The sequence below is a fragment of the Pan troglodytes genome, chromosome 10 (assembly GCF_028858775.2).
Source record: "Pan troglodytes isolate AG18354 chromosome 10, NHGRI_mPanTro3-v2.0_pri, whole genome shotgun sequence".
NCBI lineage: Eukaryota > Metazoa > Chordata > Mammalia > Primates > Hominidae > Pan > Pan troglodytes.
The window spans coordinates 94,991,574-95,014,373 of record NC_072408.2 but is presented as its reverse complement, the minus strand read 5'-3'; the positions used below and the strand labels follow the sequence as shown (position 1 = coordinate 95,014,373).

General features: G+C 36.6%; 1 protein-coding gene across 2 annotated transcripts in view; it reads right to left on the bottom strand.

Annotated features, from left to right (window-relative positions):
• Positions 1-22,800, bottom strand: part of TMTC3 (transmembrane O-mannosyltransferase targeting cadherins 3) — a 57,182-nt gene that overhangs the window by 13,746 nt on the left and 20,636 nt on the right. For both annotated transcript variants that reach the window (XM_063785961.1, XM_522486.8), the window contains exons 7-10: positions 19,047-19,299; positions 12,861-13,009; positions 10,879-10,999; positions 9,283-9,394 (exon numbers count right to left, since the gene is read on the bottom strand). In XM_063785961.1, coding sequence (XP_063642031.1) covers positions 9,283-9,394; positions 10,879-10,999; positions 12,861-13,009; positions 19,047-19,299 — 635 coding nt within the window. The remainder of the gene's footprint in view (positions 1-9,282; positions 9,395-10,878; positions 11,000-12,860; positions 13,010-19,046; positions 19,300-22,800) is intronic.

Sequence of the window (22,800 nt, the reverse complement as noted above, 5' to 3'; positions counted from 1 at the left end):
TCTCTCAGGTTTTTACCTAAGAGAAATGAAAACATATATCCATAAAGACTGGTATATGAATGTTCGTAACAGCCATGTTTGTAACAGCTCCAAACTGTGAACAATCCCAACATCCATCAACAGGTAAATGGATAAACAAACTGTGGTATATCTACGTGAAGGAATACTACCCAGCCATACCAAGGTATGGGTTTTTGATTCATGCAACAACATGAATGAGTATCAAAATAACTGTGCAGAGTAAAAAAGCCAAGAAAAAAAAAAGAGAGAGTCCATAGAGTATAATTCCATTCAAACGCAATTTTAGAAAAAGCACATTATCTGTAGTGATAGAAAGCTTTTGCTTAGAGAAGGCTGGGGTGAAAAGGGGTAAAAGGGAGGTATCAGAAAAGGATCCAAGGAATTTGAGGGGTTGATGGATATTTTCAGTATCTTAATTGTAATTATGGTCTCACTGATAATATACATATGCCGAAACTTATAAAATTATATATTTTAAACATGTATAGTCTATTGTATGTCACATGTACTTCAAGATTGCTATTAAAAAATTAAAACTCAATCATGTCTTTGGGTTACTGCAAAAGCCTTCTAAATGATTTTCCTGCTTTTCTTCACTGTTTTCTGCATAGCCAGTGATACTCAAAATTACACCAGAGTATATGTGCGAAGGTTGCTCTGTTTATTATCATCTCGAAGAGACTTTCTCTGAAAATTTCTAATTTCTATGCCCTTTTTATAGCTTTTATCACTTTCATATAAATAAATACATATGTGCATGCATATGTGTGTGTATATATATATTTTGTGTGTGTGTATATATATATATTTACATGTGGTATGTATTTGTTTACTTATGTTTATGCCTTTATTTAGAATGGAAACTCCACGAAGGGAGGTAATTTGTTTTATTTCTTCTGGATTCCCCAGCACTTAAAACAGTGTCTTGACACATGGTAAATTCTCAAATACGTGCCCAATGAACAAATACACCTACAGAGCCATTTGCTATCCATTCCCTTTCAGCCTTCTTCCCTGCATTATACATCACTTTTTTGCCACCTCCTGTAGGAGTCTGGTCAGGGTGGTGGGAAAAGTTGTAAGAAAAAGTTATAGGGAAAGATGCAAACCTTCTTGGAAGGCCAGGAGGTTTTGCAATAGCTTCCGAAGGGAATTATGGCTGAAGGCCGCCAGATTCTCTTATCAGGAGTCTGAGAGAAAAGAGTAGATAAGGGAATGTAAAGGAATTTATCTAGATAAATTTGTTTACTCCTTTCTCTAGAAATCAACCTTTGATTATTCATGCACAGGACTGCTCTCTAGTTGGGGGGTCGACAATGTTCATTACCCACAAATTGTGTTTGCTCCAAGCCTTTATCATTAAATCTGTACTAAATAAATGCTAGCAGGGCTGGCTTAGGGGGACTGCACTCTCTTGGTGGCTGCTGCACTCTCTTGTTGGTGGTGCTGAGCCATGCGGTCCCCTAGCCATGCTGTCACGCAAAATACCTGTGTCAGTGTACTTCTTTCATCCATCACTCGGACAGAGTCTGTGGGACAGACTCGGCAGGTGGTGCCCTGTGTGAGGAAGGCTGCAATGGATTGCGATGGAACCCTCAAAAACGAAGGTTAAGAGACTGCACGGTAAGTCATTGGTGCCCGCTTGGGATTTCCAAGTTCGAGGGAATTGTTCAGGCTAGGGTTTCATCATGGGACAGTGGTTGTCAGCTCAACAGAAACAGTATATAAAAGTACTGAAACAGCTGCTTAAAGCTAGTGGAGCCCCAGTTTCGCAGGCTCAATTAAGGGACATAATGCAAACTGCTGTTTCCCATAACCCATGGTTCCCAGAAGAAGGTATGCTAGACATAGGGCTCTGAGAACAAGTGTGGAGAAATCTTAACATCATGCCCAAGGATATCGGGTCCCAGTAGCATCTCTAATGTTATGGCCCTTAGTTAGGGCTGCTTTGGTCCCGCACTACACAGAATAGCCTAAAAAGGGAAGGGAGGAGAAACTGTCACCTACCTTACCGCCTCCTCCTTCTCCCTCAGCCCCGCCAGTAAAGGGCAAAAATACCAAAGAGGAAACGGAGGTTTTGCCTGAGGCCTCTCCTCCAATAAATTGGAAGAAAGACAAGGGATACACTATAGCTATGGGACCCTGTCTTAGGTAGCGGCATTAGAAAGGGAGCTCTTAGCCTGCCTGGCAATGCAAGATCAACAAGGCAATGGGGTATATGAACTCATTACTTTCGGCACTTATAAAGATAAGGAAAAGCATTAAAGAAAACAGCTGCTAGCCCATTTATGAGAGGGTTAACTGAGGTCATTCTGCAGACCTCTTTCTAATAATGGCCACTGTTATTCCTCTCCTACCCCTGACATAGCTCTCTCAAAATCCTATTTGGGTAGAACAGTAGCCTTTAAAGGGAGAAAAATTACAAAGAGCCCATGAATTAGTTGGCCCATGAATTAGTTGAGGAGCAATTAAAAGCCAGCCATACAGAACCGTCAAACAGCCCTTGGAATTTGCCCATTTTCATCATTTCCCAAAAGTCTGGCAAATGGAGACTTCTGCATGACTTACGGGCTATCAATGCTAATTTGCAACCTATGGGGCCCCTTCAACAGGGTCTCCCTTCCCCCGTGGCAATTCCTCAAGATTGGCCTGTAGTCATTATGAACTTAAAGGACTGTTTTTGTACTATTCCCCTTGCAGAACAGGACAGAGAAAAATTTGTGTTTACAATGCCAGCTATCAATAATGAAAGGCCAGCTCACTGATTTCATTGGGAAGTGCTTCCTCAAGGGATGCTGAACAGTCCTACCATGTGTCAGTATCATGTAAATCAGGCTTTGCTCCCAAGTAGAAAAGAATTTCCTAAATACAAGATTATTCATTTTATAGATGATATTTTACCAGCATCCCCAACGGAGCCAGTACTTTTAAGTTTATATGCCTCTGTCATAAAGAATACACAGCTAAGAGGTTTAGTCATAGCACCTGAAAAAGTACAATTGTCTTCTCCTTGAAAATATCTTGGATACATACTAACTTCCTGGTCAGTTAGACCTCAAAAGGTTAAATTAAATACTAGCAACTTGCATATCTTAAATGATTATCAAAAATTACTGGGCGATATTAATTGGCTTTGCCCCATCTTGGGCATAACTACTGATAAGTTACATAAACTGTTTTCTATCCTAAAGGGCAATACAGCCCTAGACTCTCTCAGGTATTTAACTCCTGCAGCAAAAAGGGAAATTGAAGAAATAGAGCAAGCTGTTTCTCAGAGGCAACTAGATTGCACAGACCTGCAATATTCAGTTCAATTGTTTGTTTTCCCTACTAAACATTCCCCAACAGGATTAATAGGACAGACAGCCCCAGGGCTATGCTTCCTAGGATGGGTTTTTTGCTCACGTACTGGGACTAAAACACTTATCTCCCTATATCCAGCTAGTTAGTAAAGCCACCTATACAGGCTGCAGATGATGCAATCAGTTTCTAGGTTATGACCCTGATGTCATAAGAATTCCTTTGAGTAAAAAGCAACTCGAAGCAATATTGCCCCTATCTCTAGATCTTCAGATAGCACTCTCTGATTATGCAGGCCATGCAGAGCATGCCCTTCCTGCTGACAAACTACTTCAGTTCTTTTCTCGTACTCCTGTAGTTGTGTCTACACAAGTAGTTCACTCCCCCATACCCAGTGCTTTAACGCTTTTCACTGATGGCTCTGGTAAAAATGGAAAAGTGGCTACTTGGTGGAAACTGCATAATTCCCTCACTTGTTCTGGATTTACCAGCACTCAGAGAGCTGAGGTTGGAGCCTTAATATTGGCCCTGGAGACCTTTTCTGCTCAGCTTATCAATATTGTTAATGACTCTGCTTACTCTACTTATTACAGAAGCTTAAGACAGCCCTCATTAAGTCCACTCTCGAGCCCACTTGTGTACACTTTTTCTTCAACTTCAGCAACTGCTGGATCAACGTACATATCCTATTTTTAACACACATACTCGAGCCCACAGCTCACTGCCTGGCCCACTGGCTTATGGCAATGAACAAGCAGACCTGCAAGTTATGACGTCACTGCTTGACCAAACCACCCAATTGCATCAATTTTTCCACCAAAACTGAAGAAACTTAACTAAACAATTTCAACCTACCCAAAGACTAGCTAAACAAATTATTTACAATGCCCACACTGCCAACTCACAGGCATGTCCCCTCCTTCAACAGGTGTTAATCCTAGAGGACAAGAATCTAATCGGTTATGGCAAACAAATGTTATTCACATCCTTGAATTTGGAAAACTTAGATATACATGTATCCATTGATACCAATTCTCACCTAATTAGCACACATGCTCTTCCTGAAGAGTCCTCCCAATATGTTATTAAACATTTTCTCTTAACATTTGTGTTTATGAGATGGCCCACAAAAATTAAAACTGATAATGGTCGGGCTTATGCCAGCTCACAATGTCAACAATTTTGTCACACGTGGAACATCCAACATTCCACAGGTATCCCTTATAACCCTCAAGGACAGGCCATAGTAGAACGTGTCCACTCTACCCTTAAAAATATGCTCAAGAAACAAAAAAGGGGGAATATGAGTAAGGATCCTGCAACACTATTGGCACAAGCCTTATTTACCCTTAATTTTTAAAATTTAGATGATAAATTTCAATCAGCCATAGAAAAGCATTTCACTAAAGTCCTTCAAAACATAAAACCTCTGGTTTTATGGAAAGATGTAAATAGTAATGTATGGTGTGGTCCAAATGATTTGTTGACATGGGGAAGAGAATATGCTTGTGTTCACACCCCCTCAAATCCTCTATGGATTCCAGCGTGATGCATCAAACCATACTATGGTGTCGCTAGGACCCAACCTGGTACCAGAAATGAAGGAAACGACCCTGCAGGACCTGCAGCCCCAGAAGATGCGGTTTTCTTGAATGACACAAGCCCCAAACATTACCTGCGGGATGCTGAAGAAGATAACTCAGGAGGCTGAGGGAATCCTGCTCTGGACACAGACACCATTCACTCCAGATAATCTGTTCCTTACTATGCTTTCTGTTGTACATTACAACTCTCGTAGGACATTGGTTTTTCTTATTCTCTCACTTTGCCTGCTATCTGTACCTGCTGCTCTCTATTAGGCCCATCTTCTAAATCCTCCTTTCTTTCATCCTGTTACCTGGGCAGACACCCCCTTCCCGGCCTCTAATAACGTAACTGCTTGGCTAGGAGGGATTAACATACCCCCAGTGGGGTTCCTTACTAATGACACACACTGGACTGAGGTGCCAAGTAACACTACATGTCACTCCTTAATTGGAAAATAATATTACTGATTATACTCATGTTTGTCTTATGTTATTTACTAATTCTAGGATGCAAAGCTGGAATACGAGTGTTAACTGCTGTGCCTGACAAACCTGTTGCTGCACACACCTGTACTCTTCAATCAACAAAACCAGATGCAAAAAACAGAAAAGGGTGAGATGTAGGAGTTCGGTCAGGGTAGTGGGAAAAGTTGTAAGAAAAAGTTATAGGGAAAGATGCAAATATTTTTGAAAGGCCAGGAGGTTTTGCAAAAGCTTCAGAAGAGAATTATGGCTGAAGGCAGCCAGATTCTCTTATCCAGAGCCTGAGAGCAAAGGTTAGATAACAAGGGAATGTAAAGGAACTTATCTAGATAAATTTGTTTACTCCTGTCTCCAGAAACCAATCTTTGATCATTCGCGCACAGGACTGCTCTCTACTCCGGGGGTTGACAATGTTTATTACCCACAAATTGTGTTTGCTCCAAGCCTTTATCATTAAATCTGTATTAAATAAATGCGACCGGGGCCTGCTTACGGGGGCTGCACTCTCTTGGTGGCTGCTGCACTCTCTCATTGGCGGTGCTAAGCTGTGCAGTCTCCTAGCCACACTGTCAGGCAAAATACCTGTGTCAGCATATACCTCTTTCATCCATCACTCAGCCAGAGTCTGCAGGACAGACTCAGCAACCTCCTTTCCTGGCTCCAGTGAAAATAATGCCATTAATACCTACCAGCTCATATTTATTGAATATACATTATTGCCTAGAAACTGGCCTAAGTCTTATATAACCAGTATTTAACATAACCCATACAAAAGAATGGAGGTATTATTACTCCAAATTTATAGATAGAAAACTTAGAGTGATTGAACTAAATTTGAGAAAAGGTCTGATGCCAGAGTCCAAACTTTTAACTAACCATCACACTAGTTGTCCCTCTTAACCTTATCCTGGTCACTGTCTTGCCCCGTCTAAACTATCTAAGATACAGTAAAATAACATGTCATTTCATCTGTCAAACCCATCTAGGAAGAATACAGCTTAAAAAAACATGGAATAAGCCAAGAAACCTCTAGATGCCACATTCAATATTTCTAAGTTTAAAACGCTTTATTCATAATATAATAAACTGGTTTACTTGTATTCCTATCTCATGGCTTATGATTAATAGAAACAGCAATTCTCAAAGTGTGATAGTGAAGTCAAACTGAAGAAGAAAGGTTCAGCAAATATCTCAAAAACAGCAATTAGTGACAATTGACAATGAGGGGGAAAATTATTTAAAAACTGAGTGTCCATATCTGCAACATCCTGTGATAGGCACACTATTCACTAGACAAAACTGAATGTGTACACACACCCCACACACACTTAACTTAGTATTTACAACAATACTGTGAGATAGAAATTACTATCCCATTTTAGAAACAAGAAACAAAAGTCTGAGGGGCCTAAGTAACATCTCAGTCTCAAAGCCCTTGTGTGCCTGACAATCAAAGATGGCTGCTTCTCTAAAAACTGCCAGAATATAATTAATCCATGCATTGCACATCTCAAGACTTAAGAAAGTAATTAATTAAAATACTTAGAGACTGCTGACTGCGTATAGGACCCTACTTGATGATGCAGGGGTACAAAAATGAATCAGATGTTCCTGCTACCCCAAGGAAGCTCCACAGTTTAAATAAATAAATATTTTAAATAAATTTGTATTTAAATAAATAAAATATAGCACTAAATAGAAAATTACAAATATAGGAAAGATACAGAGGAAGTTAAGGGGTTTTACAGATGAAAACTATTTGCTTATAGCTGGAAAGATAGGAAGAGTTTTTAGAAGAGAAGTCACTGGAAAATGGGAGGAAAGGGAGAAGGGAGAAATTCTAGTCTCAAGGAAGAAAATAAAGGCAAAGAAGTAAGGAAGTACAGGACATTAATCCCATATTCCAAGAAAAACTAAACTACATGAAGGGCTAAGAGAGATAAAACTGAAAGGCTAGACCATCAGTTACATTTTCCCAACTTTTTCTTCACCTTTCTCTAATTGAAACTTAGCTTTGTTTTGGAGACATGGTTACCTTTAGCCCTTTCAAGTGGTGACTGTGTTCTTTTCTATCCTTTGCCACACTGGGCCTGGAGGAAGAACAGGTATCTTCTTCCTTGATCCATGTTGCCATTTTTGGACAATTCTCTCTCCTTTTTACCATACTCACGTCTGATTGTAATTTAACTCTATTATCTACTATTCCTATCAGTGTTGTAGTCGTCGATTCCTGGATCACAGACCCTGGCTCCCTGTTGCTTTCTCTAACATTACTTTTGTCAAAATTCTTAATGATTTAGTGATTTCATAATCCATATAGATATTAATCTTTGAATACTGTGGTCTTGATGACCTTTTTTACAAATGATTTTCACCTCCTTTCTACCTTAGCCAGTTAGTGCAATGGTCATAGTTGTACTTACTAGAAAAAAACAAGTGTCTGACACTGTGCACCCCTTCAAGGATATTTAGTAATGTGCAGGGGTTTCTTTTTGGTCATCACTCTGAATGGAAAATAATGATGGCATTTGGTGGATGGGGGCCATGTCTAGTACATATCCTGTAATACAGTTCTGCACTCAAAACGCCAATAGCACTCCTGTCGAAAAATACTGCTGCTCTAGCTACATCCTACTCAGAAACCAACAATTCCTCAGATCCACTGATCTTCTTACCTTTCCTCCATCCCTAATCCTCTCTCACATCCCTTCTTAAGCAGCTTAGATTCTGTGGCTCATCATTTATTCACTCCTTAAACCCTTTCTTGATGAGTAATACACAACTGAAAAAACTTTAATCCTATTTAACAGAATTTTCCATGTCTATGCCATCACTATTATAGCTAAACAGTTGCAAGAGAAAAACATGTAACTATTTTTTTTTTTTTTGAGACAGAGTATATCACTCTGTCACCCAGGCTGGAGTGCAGTGGTGCGATCTTGGCTCACTGCAACCTCTGCCTCCCAGGTTCCAGCGATTCTTGTGCCTCAGCCACCTAAGTAGCTGGGATTACAGGCGCCCACCACAATACCTGGCTAATTTTTGTATTTTTAGTAGAGATGGGGTTTCACCATGTTGCCCAGGCTGGTCTCAAACTCCTGACCTCAAGTGATCTGCCCACCTTGGCCTCCGAAAGTGCTGGGATTACAGACTTGAGCTACTGTGTCTGGCCCAAAATGGTTTAAAAAAGCCAAAACCCTCTTATCTTACCATCCTTTCTTGACTGCATACCCAGCACTGCCACCATTTCTTATCAACACCCTTCAAAACAGTTTTCTATACGAATTGTCTCCAAGTATTCTTTCCCCATTCTCTTAAGCTCACTACTATCAGGCTTTTGCACCCATCATTCCACCAAAACTGCTTATCCATATCCATGCCACCCAACAACTCTATGTTAAGAAAAAATCCATAAATGTTTTTGTTTGTTTTTGAGACACAGTCTCACTCTGTCACCCAGGCTGGAGTACAGTGGTATAATCATGTGATCATAGCTCACTGCAGCCTTGAACTCCTGGGCTCAAGAAATCCTCCCGAGCCTCCCAAGTAGCCGAGTTTACATGCCCACACCACCAGGCCTGGCTAATTTTTTAATTTTTATTTTGTAAAGACAGGATCTTGCTTTGTTGCCTAGGCTGGTCATGAACTCCTGGTGTGACCCTTCTGTGTCAGCCTCCCAAAGTGCTGGGAATACATGTGTGAGCCACCAGCCTGGTATCAGAGTCTGATATTAAGTGGCTATTATATGTAATCCAGTTCAAAATAAGCACTGAACTCTAGTATTCAAGTCACTTAGAATAAAGCTAGTAAATAAACTATCTTATTTCCCCCAAGGATAATCAAAACTTTTTAAAAAATAAAATTCATGATTTTATTAGTTAATAATGCTTACCTGGCTGAACATGGGTAGCCTGTAAGAAGTATTTCAAAGCTCTCTCAAAGTTCTTTTCATTTTCCAGAGCATGACCCACATTATTCCAAAGTTTGGCATTATTTTTATTTACCTTAAATACAAGCAGAGATAGAAAAAGTTACAATTAAAAAAAATATGACTCCAGTTCATACAGATATTTGTTTGGTATACTATTAAGAAAATAATGTTCTATGGAAATGTCTCTGGGGATGACACAGGAGTCAAATAAAGACTGCTTCACCAAATTTACTCTCCCTGCACCTGAACACCAACATACTAAAACCATAGCAGTGTCTTATTTCATTCACGTTATATATTAACATTTTACTGAAAATGTTATTTGATGTAAGCACAGTGGTGTTTCAAAACTTCTGCTCTGCCATTTGTATTTTTAGGAGCAAAAGCACTGGAACATGAGAATATGTTTAAATGTTGCACTGATGACTTATTTTTAGACTTGACATATTTAAAATTATTTATGTAGTCCATTATGGTAACGGAAACCCTGAGATTAAAGCTCTGAGTCAATCTGTGCTTTCAGAGTTCGCAGATTGCCGTAGTGTTCTTGCAGATAGATGACACCTAGCCAAGGAACTAATTGCAGTCGTTGTGGCTATAGGTTCCAACCACTGTCCTGGGAGTGAGTATAAGCAAAATTCTGGAAAATTATGGGGCTTCACTGGTATCCTAGGAGTATGGATTAATAAGCATGGTAATGAGGTCTCACTTGTTGGTAGACTTCTGAGTTGGGAGAGAGAGTAGAGCTATTGAGTTGTATAAGAAGAGACTCATCTGATCTTAGGCAGATGGGGAATCAAGAAATCACACAGACCACTGGAATGAAGCAGCAATCCAATAAAGCTAAGTAATGAAGAGTTAAGAAATAGTCCAAAGGAAGTAAAAATTCAGATATCTGAAGAGGGGTACTGGTAAGGGAGAGCTTGAAAAAATCTTTGCTGATAACCTTTAAAGAAAACAAATTTTTGTTTTTTAAAAGACCTTTTTCCGATTTATAATGTCCATTCTATAGAAATCCTGTATCCTTCCTTTCTGCCAATTCTTATCTTTCTGATAGTATTGTAACCACTGGTTATCTTCCACATCATTGGGTGCCTTTTTTTTTTTTTTGGCTGTACATTTTATTTTACTGAATTGATGCCATTGATTATAACATCATTATTTTAAGTACCATTAAGAGAGAAAAAGGCCACTAATTTAAGATGCTTTTCACTGTAAGACTTATTTGATTTCAGGGATATAAAAAAGGAAAAATATGAGCACCTTTAGAACCAATGAAATATAGTATTCTGATTTAAACATTGTGTCATTTGAGCTTCCAATAACTGTATAGCATTTAGGGAATTATCATATATGCTTTGGACATATAGCTAAGTATTATTCAGAGCATTTGGTTATGGCATATGTTAAACAACAAATTATTTTCATTAATCTTTTAGTAAAGTACTTAATATTGACTGTTAAATGTCTAATTAAAAACAAAGTTAAAACAGCTTAGAAATTGTTCCAAGAAATCACTGATGACATACTTTCCTGTCATTCTGAACAACACTTTACCTTCAAGGCTGACATAAACAATGTATATTCAGACTCCCAATCCCAATTTCTGTGGAATGTTTTTAAGGAATGAGTGAGTATCACCATAGACAGACAAATCCAGGATAGCTTTTTAAATACACTGTTTAAGAGAAAAAAAGCAAAACAAAAAAAATTGTCTTCATCACCAAAAGCATTTTACCTTTTAGAACAGAGGTAAGAAGTATCTTAAATGCTCCTAAAATACCATATGTTAATTTATTCTAATTCATTCTAATGAACACCCAACTTTAGAGGATACAACACCAAAAAAATTAAATACTGTGAATATGACCTTCCAGTCAATTACATTATATATCCTAATATTGGCTATATTTCAAAAGCTCTGTTTAAAATAAATGATAAAAAATGGAAAAAAACAATTTTTAAATGTGACTTTTTACACTTACAGTCCTTTGTGCCATTTTCTACAACTGAGTATTCTTAATTGAGTTTAGAAAGGGGTCAACCTTATCACTGATCACATCTGAAAATGTTTTACTTACAATTTATACCAAGACTATCATGATATTTTTGGTTTATTTCTCTATTGTAAAGCTAGAATTGTCTATTAAAAGGCATAGTAAAAGTGACTCTTCATTAAACAGAGGCAAATTACTTATACAACTTTAGGTTAATTATTTGAGGGCTCAATTCCTCACCTATAATCTTTATGATCTTGTTTAGTATTAATAGTCTCTGAGTCTGTGTTTTTGTTCCTATAACATGGTTTAATTTATTTCATTTTGATAGATCCACTTAACTAGAACACACAAGTATGGATGTGAAAGAACATGGTCATTGGAAGCAGTCAGATGTAAATCTGAAACAAGACTGTTATTTACTAGCTGTGTGATCTTGGGTAACCTATATGGCTTCAATGTTCACATCTGCAAAGCAGACTTAAGAAGTGTCAAGATTAAATGAGAAAAGAAATCTAAAGTATCTATCATGGCCCTTGGTACATGGCAGGCATTCAAAAATGGGTAGTGATTATAAATGGATATATGGGTAAAAGCTAAGAGAACAGGTTTGGTAGATGGCAGTTAAATATTGCAGACAGGGATGAGATTATCTGTGGAACACATGCGGTGTGAAAAAAGTGGCTATAAGACTTTGAAAAATGTAAATATTCAAAGAGCAGGTGCAGCCAGAAGAATTAATCAGGACAAATACTTTTTACAGACACTAGGGAAATAAACTTTAAATTAAAGGAGTTGACTTAGTTTAGCTACTAGGAGGCACTTTGTTATATGCTTAAGGGTGAAGTGGAGAGAAGTCAGAATTCTGTGGGGTGAGGGATGACTGGAAAATAGGAAAGTGAAAGAAGTGACTATTTCTTTTTCAAGTTGCAAACTCAATATTATTACATTAGTATTACTTGACCTTTAACAATTTGCTTGATTTGATAATTTTAGTGCCACAGCATAAGTATACAATGAGATAATACCTATAACAATTATAGTTCCTAAGCATATATACAGTGTGACTATGCTGTTCCTTAACTGTTAGTTTGAGGCAACTAGGATACAAAGATTATAATGAAGATAGTGATGATAGCAAGAAATTACAGATTGCTTACTATATGCATTTTATATATATTAACTCAATATGACTCACTTAAGTAGGATGACTATTATCTTAGTTCACTGAATATGGAAGTGGCAATGGTCATTTGAGACTTTATTCTCAGTAACATCCTTGTTTTCATTTGGATCTGACTCAAAGTTTGTTCTGTCTCAGGCTGTAACATCAAATTACATAAATATGGGGGAGAACACAGAATAAGTAGGTGCCATGGAGCTTTCCTAACTTGACTTACAAGACAAATGAGGAGACTATGGAGATGAAAAACCAAAATATACAAAAGCATAACTTAGAAAACTGAACTAAATATTTAAATTTTAAAATGTGTCACACTTAATTCCATAGTAAGCATTACATGAACTGACATTTAAATTCACCTTTTTGTTGATATTTTCTGCCATCCATGGGCTACCAAAATACAGAATCCCATGCTGGGAACATATAATACTCGCTCGGCAACAACAAATCCAACTGGAAAAAAAAGGTTCGATGCAGGAATAAATGGTAATGCCATTAAACAAAGCGCCTACAAAAAAAAAAAGAAGATTTAATAATTTATAATAAATTTATAATAATTTATAATAAATTAAGAAATATATGGGCATCTGATACTTGAATCCAAATATTTTATCATTTAACCTGGATAGTGTACTGGTAAACTATTTTTAATAATACTGTGAAGAATATTAATTTAAACATAAAGAAGGCAACTTAGACATTAACAAACATCAGGATGTACGTAAGCAAGGTGAAATGGAAATCTTGAATTCTAAAAGTTAAAATTAGAGGATATCTATGAACTTTGAAAACAAGATTTCTAGGTGTGTTTGGGAGTGATTACCCCTTGAAATTAAAATCTAAACCATTACAGCATTTTAAATTTGAGAAGCATAATAAGCTATATCTCACTGGTTTTCTGTAAAGAATATGCTTGCATAGTAAAATATAAAAACTTTAATAAATGTAAATATTCACATCTTTAAGCAAAAATTAAACAATAAAGGTTCATCCAGTTAAATAAAAAGGTGAAGTACTTTTTGAAATTGTATCTAAAATAACACACTCAAACAATCATAAGAAAACAACCCAATTTAAAAAATGGGCAAAGTAGCTAAATAGATATTCCTCAGAAGACAACATGCCAATGGCCATCAAGTATATAAATGTTCAACATCACTATCATTAAGGAAGTGAAAATTAAAACCACAATGAGATGTCATTGCACACCTGTAAGAATGGCTATTATCAAAAAGGCAAAAGATAACAAATGTTGGCAAGAACATAAAGGAAACACTTGCACACTGTTGGTGGGATGTAAATTAGCATTGCCATTAAGCAAACAGTATGAAGGCTTCTCAAAAAATTAAAAATAGAACTACCATGTGACTCAGCATCCTCACTACTGGGTATAGATCCAAAGGAAATGAAGTCAGTATGTTGAAGAGAGATCTGACCTCCCCTGTTCATTGCAGCATTATTCAATTTACAATAGCCAAGATATGGGAACAACCTAAGTATCCATCAATAGATTACTGGATGAAAAAAATGTGGTACATATACACTTTAGAATACTATTTAGCCTTAAAACAGAAGGAAATCCTGTCATTTCTGACATGGATAAACCCGGAGGACACCATGTTAAGAGAAATAAGCCAGCCACAGAAAGACAAAACAACGCATGATCTCACTTGTATGTAGAATTTGTAAAAGTTGCACTCACAGAAGTACAGTACATGGTGGTCACCAGGGTTGGAGGGAGAAGGTTGGGGAGAGGTTGGTCAAAAGGCACAAAACTTCAGTTAGGAGGAATACAAATTAAATAAATAAAAATTTTACACATCTAACTTATGTGCGAGTGGTAAAAATAAGATGATAATGAAATATGCTAATAGGTTTTTCAACAAAACAAAACCACAAATGCTGATAAAAAAAAGCTAAACATGTCAGTTTTTACAACTTTACTACTTTAAGAAACCACATGATATTGGAAACTGAAGGAATGAAATCAGGTGTCGTTCAGACAAGATAGCAGACTACTGTACCTTAGCATTACTTCACATAACATCCTGAAAGGTTAAATGTATTTAACTAGAAGCTTAGTGTATGCATAAAAATAAAACTGCCCCCCTTTAAATCAACAGTCTTTCATTCTACAAGAATTTCTAAAATTATTAATATAACACTGAACATTGAAATGAAACACCATAAAAATGTTTAGATTTCTTACCATTTTGAAAATGGGGTGACATGTGGTTTCCACATTATACACCCACAAAAAACTAGCACATAAATAGCTTGTGAAGGAAATAAGTTTGGTCGTTATTAGGAAATCTGTTTCTATGGACATCTGCTTCCATATTTTGTTACCCCGATTTGTTTTATAGTACTTAATTGAATAAACAAGTTAAACCTTTAGCTTCACAAGTTTGAGACTCTTCTAATGGGCTAAGGTGAAAGAATGTCCTTTTTTTCTATTTGACTTAATTTGTGAAATATAGAGGTATATACATTGAAAAGAATACTCTCCACAAATGTTCACACATTAATGATTTGTAATAAGGCAACACTGAATCTGAGGAAAATTACTACCATCAAACTGGTCACCATCATACCAATTTATAGGTCTGACACTTCAGTTTTTTTAAATCAAAAAGGTAAGAAAAACTAAGAGTGCATAGAATTCACTTTCCATTTCCCAGAGATGCTTGACAAAAATAATCAGCAAAAAATGTGAAACAGATAAAGAAAAGTTCCTGAATATGTATGTAGTTCATTGAAAAAAAATTATACCTATTAATTCATGGCCGCCCCAAGGCAATTTCACTTGAGAGAATTAAGTGTTAAATTCACTCAAAAGTGTATTGTAGACCGATGCATAAACTATACAAAACAAAAAAAATCTACCAGGAAAAATCTATACGTTCTGGGATAAGAAATGTCTCTAATGATTAACTTATTCACAGGTCCTAATATGCTCTCTAATAATGTATGCCAACCTAGTTAACTATCACTATCTTGTAATTTCCTTCTTCCAGTAACATAAACTGTCCTTAAATGTTAGGATATTAGTAGAAAGAGCAAAGAGTTCGAGACAAATCTGCTTTACTTCTCATTTCCTACATAAGGCAAACCACTCAGTCACCTCCAGAGTCTTTCTTTCTTTTTTTCTTCTTCCTTTTTTTTTTTTTTGACAGGGTCTTGTCTGTCATCCAGGATAGAGTATAGTGGCATGATCATAGTCTACTGCATTCTTGAACTCTTGGGCTCAAGCAATCCTCCTGCCTCAGCCTCCCAAACACCTAGGACTACAGGTATGCACTACCATGCCTGGCTAATTTAAAAAATTTTTTTTAGAGATGGGATCTCACTGTCTTGCCCAGGTTTGTCCCAAACTCCTGGCCTCCAGTGATCTTCCCATTTCTGCCTCCCAAGGCACTGGGATTTCAGGCATGAGCCACTGAACCCAGTTAGTTCTTTACAAATAAAATGGGGATTAATAACAACTTACATTATGCTGTTGACATATATATGACATCTTATCTAATAAGTGCTTAACATGGTATCTGGTAGGTACTTCTTTGTTCTACTTATCCCTTCCAGAGATCTTCAGAAAATATCACCATAAAAAAAATAGCACATTTATTAGGACTACACCGAAAGTAGAGTTATGCTTAAGGCCACAGCTGTTCCATTTTTATATACATTTAAAATTCAGCTTACATTACATACACCATTATTTTATTTGCTGAAACCTTAATTCCCCTACCTCTCCTTTTTTTTTTTAACCTTTCTTTTAGCAAAACTCCAGCTTTAGATGTATTCTACCATTTATTTCTTTTGTCTGTATTTACCAGAGTGGCAACGCACTGCTAGAGAAAGTCCCAAAGCTGAACAGATTAATACTGTCATAAAAGCATGAGCACCAAGTTCAAATTTATCCTTAAGACTGTTTAGGATTTCTAGGTTTCTCTGGAAAGTTCCTTCCACTCTTCTTGACTGCTTTGAATCTTCATTACTTTTCTCAAATTTTTGACCCATGTCACTTTTAGCAGGCAACTACATTTCCTAATTTACAATGAAAGCTAAAGCCATAAAACAAGAATTTCTTCAATTTCCTGCTACTAAACCTACCAACATCCACATTCATTTCCTTTCTTCTTGTAACATAAGGGGTGTCTCTTCTATCTCAGGCCAAACCTGTGCTCCGTATCTCCTGCTCCTCATAAACTTCACTAACAATTATCCCTTCTCTAATTTATTAACCACTTTCCAATCAACTGTATTCTTCCTATCTATATTTAAACATGCTCTTGTCTCTCCAGCCTTAAACATCTTTAACAATACATTTTTTAAGCTACCTTCCCTATTCGTTACATACCTCAGGTACAAAACAAGTTCCCATGATCTTAGGAAAAGATTTTGTTGCCATAGTATCAAGTAGCCCACTTAACTAATCAACTTAAGTCTACCACTTAACCAATCAACATTTCAGCTTAATAAATATGTTCCTGCAAGCCAAACCATCAGGGATATCCGCATTCAAAAAAGTCAGCTGAGTAGCTGAGTACTCCAATAAAAATGCTTCTATATGCCAACCAATCAACAGTCTCTCCCTGACATTGCTCCCTCCTACCTCTGAAGGTCTACCAATGCCAGATCTCAATGCTTCCCCAGGTCCTACATAAGATTAGCAGTTTGTTATACTTGAAACCATTGCCTGACCAGCATAGTCTTCCCTTACTTAGGGGGGAAATAAATCAAGTTTATCCCATCCTTTGAAACAGTCAAAGTTAAATTATTCCTACAGGTCTATACTAGCTCTCTTCACTTCCTCATCAAATCACTCACTGCACATAAACAAATTTCATTTAAGTAACTACAGACTAAAAGAAGTCCAATCCAACAGATTCTAGATCTCACTTTCCCCCTCAAGAGCATCTCTGTTAGTGTTAACCATTTGGTCTTTTTCAATACACTTTCCTACTTTTCTCTTCATTCGATATGTCTTCTATTTAGGATCCTTCTCTTCAACATCTAAATATAGGAGTTTCTCAAGACCTAGTAGTAGGTATCTTCTCTTTTCACTGTATTTAGCCCACTGAACTGTTTTCTGGGGAGAATTAAGACCAAATACCCTAAGGCTTCCATTATGAGTATGAGTGAACTTCTGTGCATCTAGAATGTTAACAGCTACCATCTTTGACAGAATTGACAAAACCCCAGTTGAGAAAGGCTGCTCTATAACCTCATCTACATTTCACCTTATCTACATCCTAGTTTCAATTACCACCTCTATGTTAATGAATAAGATTTCTATGTGTAACTTAACTATCTTCTATGAACTCCAGACATAAAGTGCTGTTCAAAATGTCCAACAGGATGTTTCAACAGTATCGCAAACTCAACATGTTCAAGGATAATAGAAAACACAATCTTTCAATCTACTCTGTATCTCAGACATCCAAATTTCTCTAGAATGTAAGTTCTCTGGAAACGTGAACTGTGTAAGTTCTCTGGAAACGTGAACTGTGTATTTACTATCATAACCTTTAGCACCTAAAATGCTGAACTGTACAAAGGGTAAAGTCTAAGTTTTTATTGAATGAATAAATCAATCTAGCAGCTACAGCAAAAAATTATGTATCTGCAATTCATTAAACATACTTTCTGACATATAATAAATGCCTGAGAAAATGTACTATTGTCTTCAATAAACTTTTATTTTTATTTTTGTTTTTTTTGAGAAAGAGTATTGCTCTGTCGCCCAGACTAGAGTGCAGTGGCGCAATCTCAGCTCACTGCAAATTCCACCTCCCTGGTTCAAGTGATTCTTGTGCCTCTGCCTTCTGAGTGGCTGGGATTACAGGCACCCACTACCACACCCAGCTACCCAGCTAATTTTTGTATTTTTAGTAGAGACGAGAGTTTCACCAGGTTGACCAGGCTGGTCTCAAACTCCTGGCCTCAAATGATCCACCTGCCTTGGCCTCTCAAAATGCTGGGATTACAGGCAAGAGCCAACGCACCCAGCCTGTCTTCAATAATTAAAAGGAAGAGAAAACAGAACTCTTATGAGTATGAAGTGACACAGGGTAAGAAAATAAGAAGAAAAACAGTACAGAAAAACCACCACCAAAAAAAAAACAAAAAACAACTGTTCAAATAATCAGAGTTCTCTGAACATAGTGAAAGCTATCTAAGGGAGTAATAAAGACCACCTTGCTCATGAGAACTGAAAAGCTCTATATTTCTAGTTGTATATCTTATATGATGTTCTTCTCTGTGCCAAGAAAACAAATAATATACAATATAATCAATTTCTTCAAAAAGTGTATAATCTAGTTGGATAAAGGTAAGAAATATTTTATGTGCTGAACATATGTCAAATTATGCCTGCAAATTAACTGAGAATTTTGGGATAAACTCAAATACGTTTACAAATTGTGATGCTGTTGAACAAAGAAAGGAATGCTTCTAAAAAGACGCTTTTGCTGAATTAAAGGTAGTTTCTTACTTATTCAACTGAATGTAACATCATTTGGAAGTTAAGAAAAGTTTCTTACCATTAAAACAGTCTTGGAGGAATCACCAGAGTATCTGATACTGAATACTCCCAACGTCCCCAGAAAACAAAAGAAAGTAAATGTGGCCAGATTTCGAATATCTAGTAATGACTCTATAAGTGGTATTGTTCCCATGGTCCAATCACAGCAGAGCTCTGAAGGATTTAATAACAACCAAGCATTCACAGGAAGGAGGTAGTTAAAAGTTAGTTGCCTTGTAGGAGTTGGGCTTACAGCAGCTGGGTTATCAAACCTGTATAAAGGATTAAAAAAAAGATTACAAATAAAACTTTTAAAATACAGAATTATTTACATAAGTAAAACACTAAACAATAAACATTTTATGTATCATCTTATTAAACAGAAGACACAGACAAATGTTATGTGTACCTCAGACTCTTGCTAGAGTTCAAACTATCAAAACTTTATGAAACATCTACTTCAGAGAAGTGATATGTATGAAGGACTGTTTGAAAGGCAAGCAGGTCATCCATTTCTGTTTATTATTAGAATAATTCAGACATGCATCCTATAATATTACAATACTGCAAAAGTGTTCCATTAAACCTTTTGATTAAAAGTAGTAACAAAAAGTTGTATAAGATTTATTGTTGTATGTGTTGTATGAATCACTTTTGAAAACACTCACCAATGCTTTCCTACATGAGACATTTCTTTTAGAGCTAAATGCTAATTAAAAATTATGCTTCCTGGAAAAAATTCGTATATTTTTCTTCTGTCATGGAGAGAGAAAACCATATCACCTAGCTTTCTTCCCTCTTTTCTTTGACTCCTAGGAAGCTAAAAACCAAATTTCTAGTACAAAGTAGTAACTGTGTAGGCCTATGTAAGAATTTGTGTTCTACTTTTTCTCTTAGTAAATACTAATATAAGCTTATATCATAGTTTATCTTTTCCCAGGCCACGACATATATACATTTCATTAGTTTAGTCTGTGTTCTAAATTATATTGGTTATAATATATAGTACTTAAAAGACCCATTTTCTCATTTTAAGATGAGTAAGCCAAGGAAAATCAACTACTGCCACTTATTTGACTTGATTTTCTGAAAACATATCAAATATTTGATAAAAATAAATACTATTTGAACAAATAATATCATTTCAAAATTTTCATACGGAATCTCACAACTTACATATTATTTTTCAGATAAAATAATAAATCTTGAGTCTGAACTTGAATTCTCAAAATAACCAGCAGAACTGAATAAAAAGTTATCTTTTTGCCTATAATTCACTATTCGGAGTTTAGTTTTAAAAATTACAGTTTATTTAGGATAGCTGATTTAAAGAAAGAGTTAATGTCAAAATAAATCAAATTATATTAAATCCAACTTCAGAGGGTAATAGAATTTATACACACATACACAAACATATATACACAATGTTGAAATGCTTTATTTGGAAAATATTTATATGCTATAAGCAGCATATTCATACTTACTAACACATACATAAATTCACACCTATAAACTATATTTTTAGACTGTAGATAGGGAAATAGAAAATAGTTGATTCAAATTCTCTAAAAGGAATAACAGAAAACCAATGAAACTAAGAAGGAAATCCGAAGTCTTATATAAACAATTCAATCTTCTCTATTTCCAATACTGTAATATCTGCACGAGTTGCTAGACTCAGAGATAAAAATCCAGGACATTAACAAGTAATTATTCTTTAAAGAAAAAAAAATGCTAGGGAGGATAGTTATGTGAAAATATCACACAGTTTTGGGTTTAAAAATTATCCGAATAAAATTTATTCTACCCAGCGCCAGCAATGCACGATCATGTAACATAATGTGAATAACATGTTGGCCTTTTGTTAAAAATAAAAGTTCTTGCATGTAATGGCAATAACTTAAAATTGAACAGGGAAATAGTATAAATTTCATTTTAAATTTTAGCCAAGTCAGGTGAAATGAAAAAAGGCTAAATGTTAAAGTAGATAAATATGATATGCAGACTTAAAATTCACTATATCTTCTGCTTTCTAGCCTTAAACAACTAAAAAACTGTATAAGAGGTATAATTTTTTTTTAAACATACTGAGCATAAGGTGAAAAAGGACTGTAATACCTGAGAGAAGAAAAACAAATAAGGGGAGCTTTTTCTGGAAAGAGTTTAGTACCTGGATAGAGTTTTTAGTCAGTAAAACAGCAAGAGGGAACCCAGGCTGAGCCCAGTGGTATACTGAATTGAGAGTACGAAGTTGGGAGCCCTAGGAGTGCGGGGGGCTAGAATTAGTGAGGCAGAATCCAGACAGAAGAAAGCTGCTGAGAAAGAGAACCTGAGACATCTGTAGAGGGTCTCTCTCCAGTTTTCAATATTGATGAGTTTTTTTTTTTTTTTTTTTTTTTTTTTTGAGACAAAGTCTTGCTTTGTCACCCAGGCTGGAATGCCATGGCACAGTCTTGGCTCACTGCAACCTCTGCCTCCCAGGTTCAAACCATTCTTGTGCCTCAGCCTCCCGAGTAGGTGGGATCAGACGTGCACCACCACGCTGGCTAATTTTTCTATTTTTAGTAGAGATGAGGTTTCCCAACGTTGGCCAGGCTGGTCTCAAACTCCTGACCTCAAGTGATCACCTCGGCCTCTCAAAGTGCTGGGATTACAGGCGTGAGCCACCACACCTGGCCCGATATTGATGAGTTCAAATCAGCACATATATGTGAGGAAATACCCATGGTCGGTGTAGTGGGTTGAATCATATTTCTAAAAAATTCATGTCTACCCTAACTTCAGAATGTGGTGTTATTTGAAAATAGTTTCTGCCAATATTAGTTAAGATGAGGTCACACTGGGTTAGGGTGGGACCTAAATCCAACGACTGGGGTCCTCATAAAAAGAGAAGAAAGAGATACACTGGAAAAGAAGGCAATGTGAAGACAAAGTAGATTGAAGTGATGGAGTTACAAGCCAAGGAATGCCAAAGACTGCTAGCAACCACCAGAAACCAGCAGACAGTTATGGAACAAATTCTTCCTTAGAGCCTCCAGAAGGAACCAATTGTGCTGACATACTGATTTGGTATTTCTGGCCTCTTGAACTGTGAGGGAACAAATTTCTGTTATTTTAAGCGATTCAGTTTGTAGTTATTTGTTACAGCAGCCTTCAGAAAACTAATACAATCAGGCAAAAACCTCCTGAATGCATTAGAGTTAAAAATTCCCAAATATACCGAGCCAGGAATAGTTCCGCGGCAGACAGTGTGGAAATCTTCGTAATTTACAGTTCACATCCAATAGTCAAAAAGATCTTGCATCAGTAGTGAAGTGAAATTAGTCTTATCCTAAATGCTATTGTGGTCCCACAAAACAAAGCTTAAAAGCAAGACTGGGCTGGGCGCAGTGGCTCATGCTTGTAATCTCAGCACTTTGGGAGGCTGAGGCGGGCGGATCACCTCAGGTCAGGAGTTCAAGATCAGCCTGACCAATATGGAGAAACCCTATCTCTACTAAAAATACAAAAATCAGCTGGGCGTGGTGGCACATGCCTGTAGTCTCAGCTACTCAGTAGGCTGAGGCAGGAGAATCGTTTAAACCTGGGAGGTGGAGGTTGCGGTGAGCCGAGATTGTGCCATTGCACTCCAGCCCTGGGCAACAAAAGCGAAACTCTAATCTCAAAAAAAAAAAAAAAAAGAAGAAAGAAAAAAAGCAAGACTGAAAGATGAAACATTTTCCAAGTAACTTAAATGCATTCCAGAATAAAACTCAAAATTTATAGAATACATT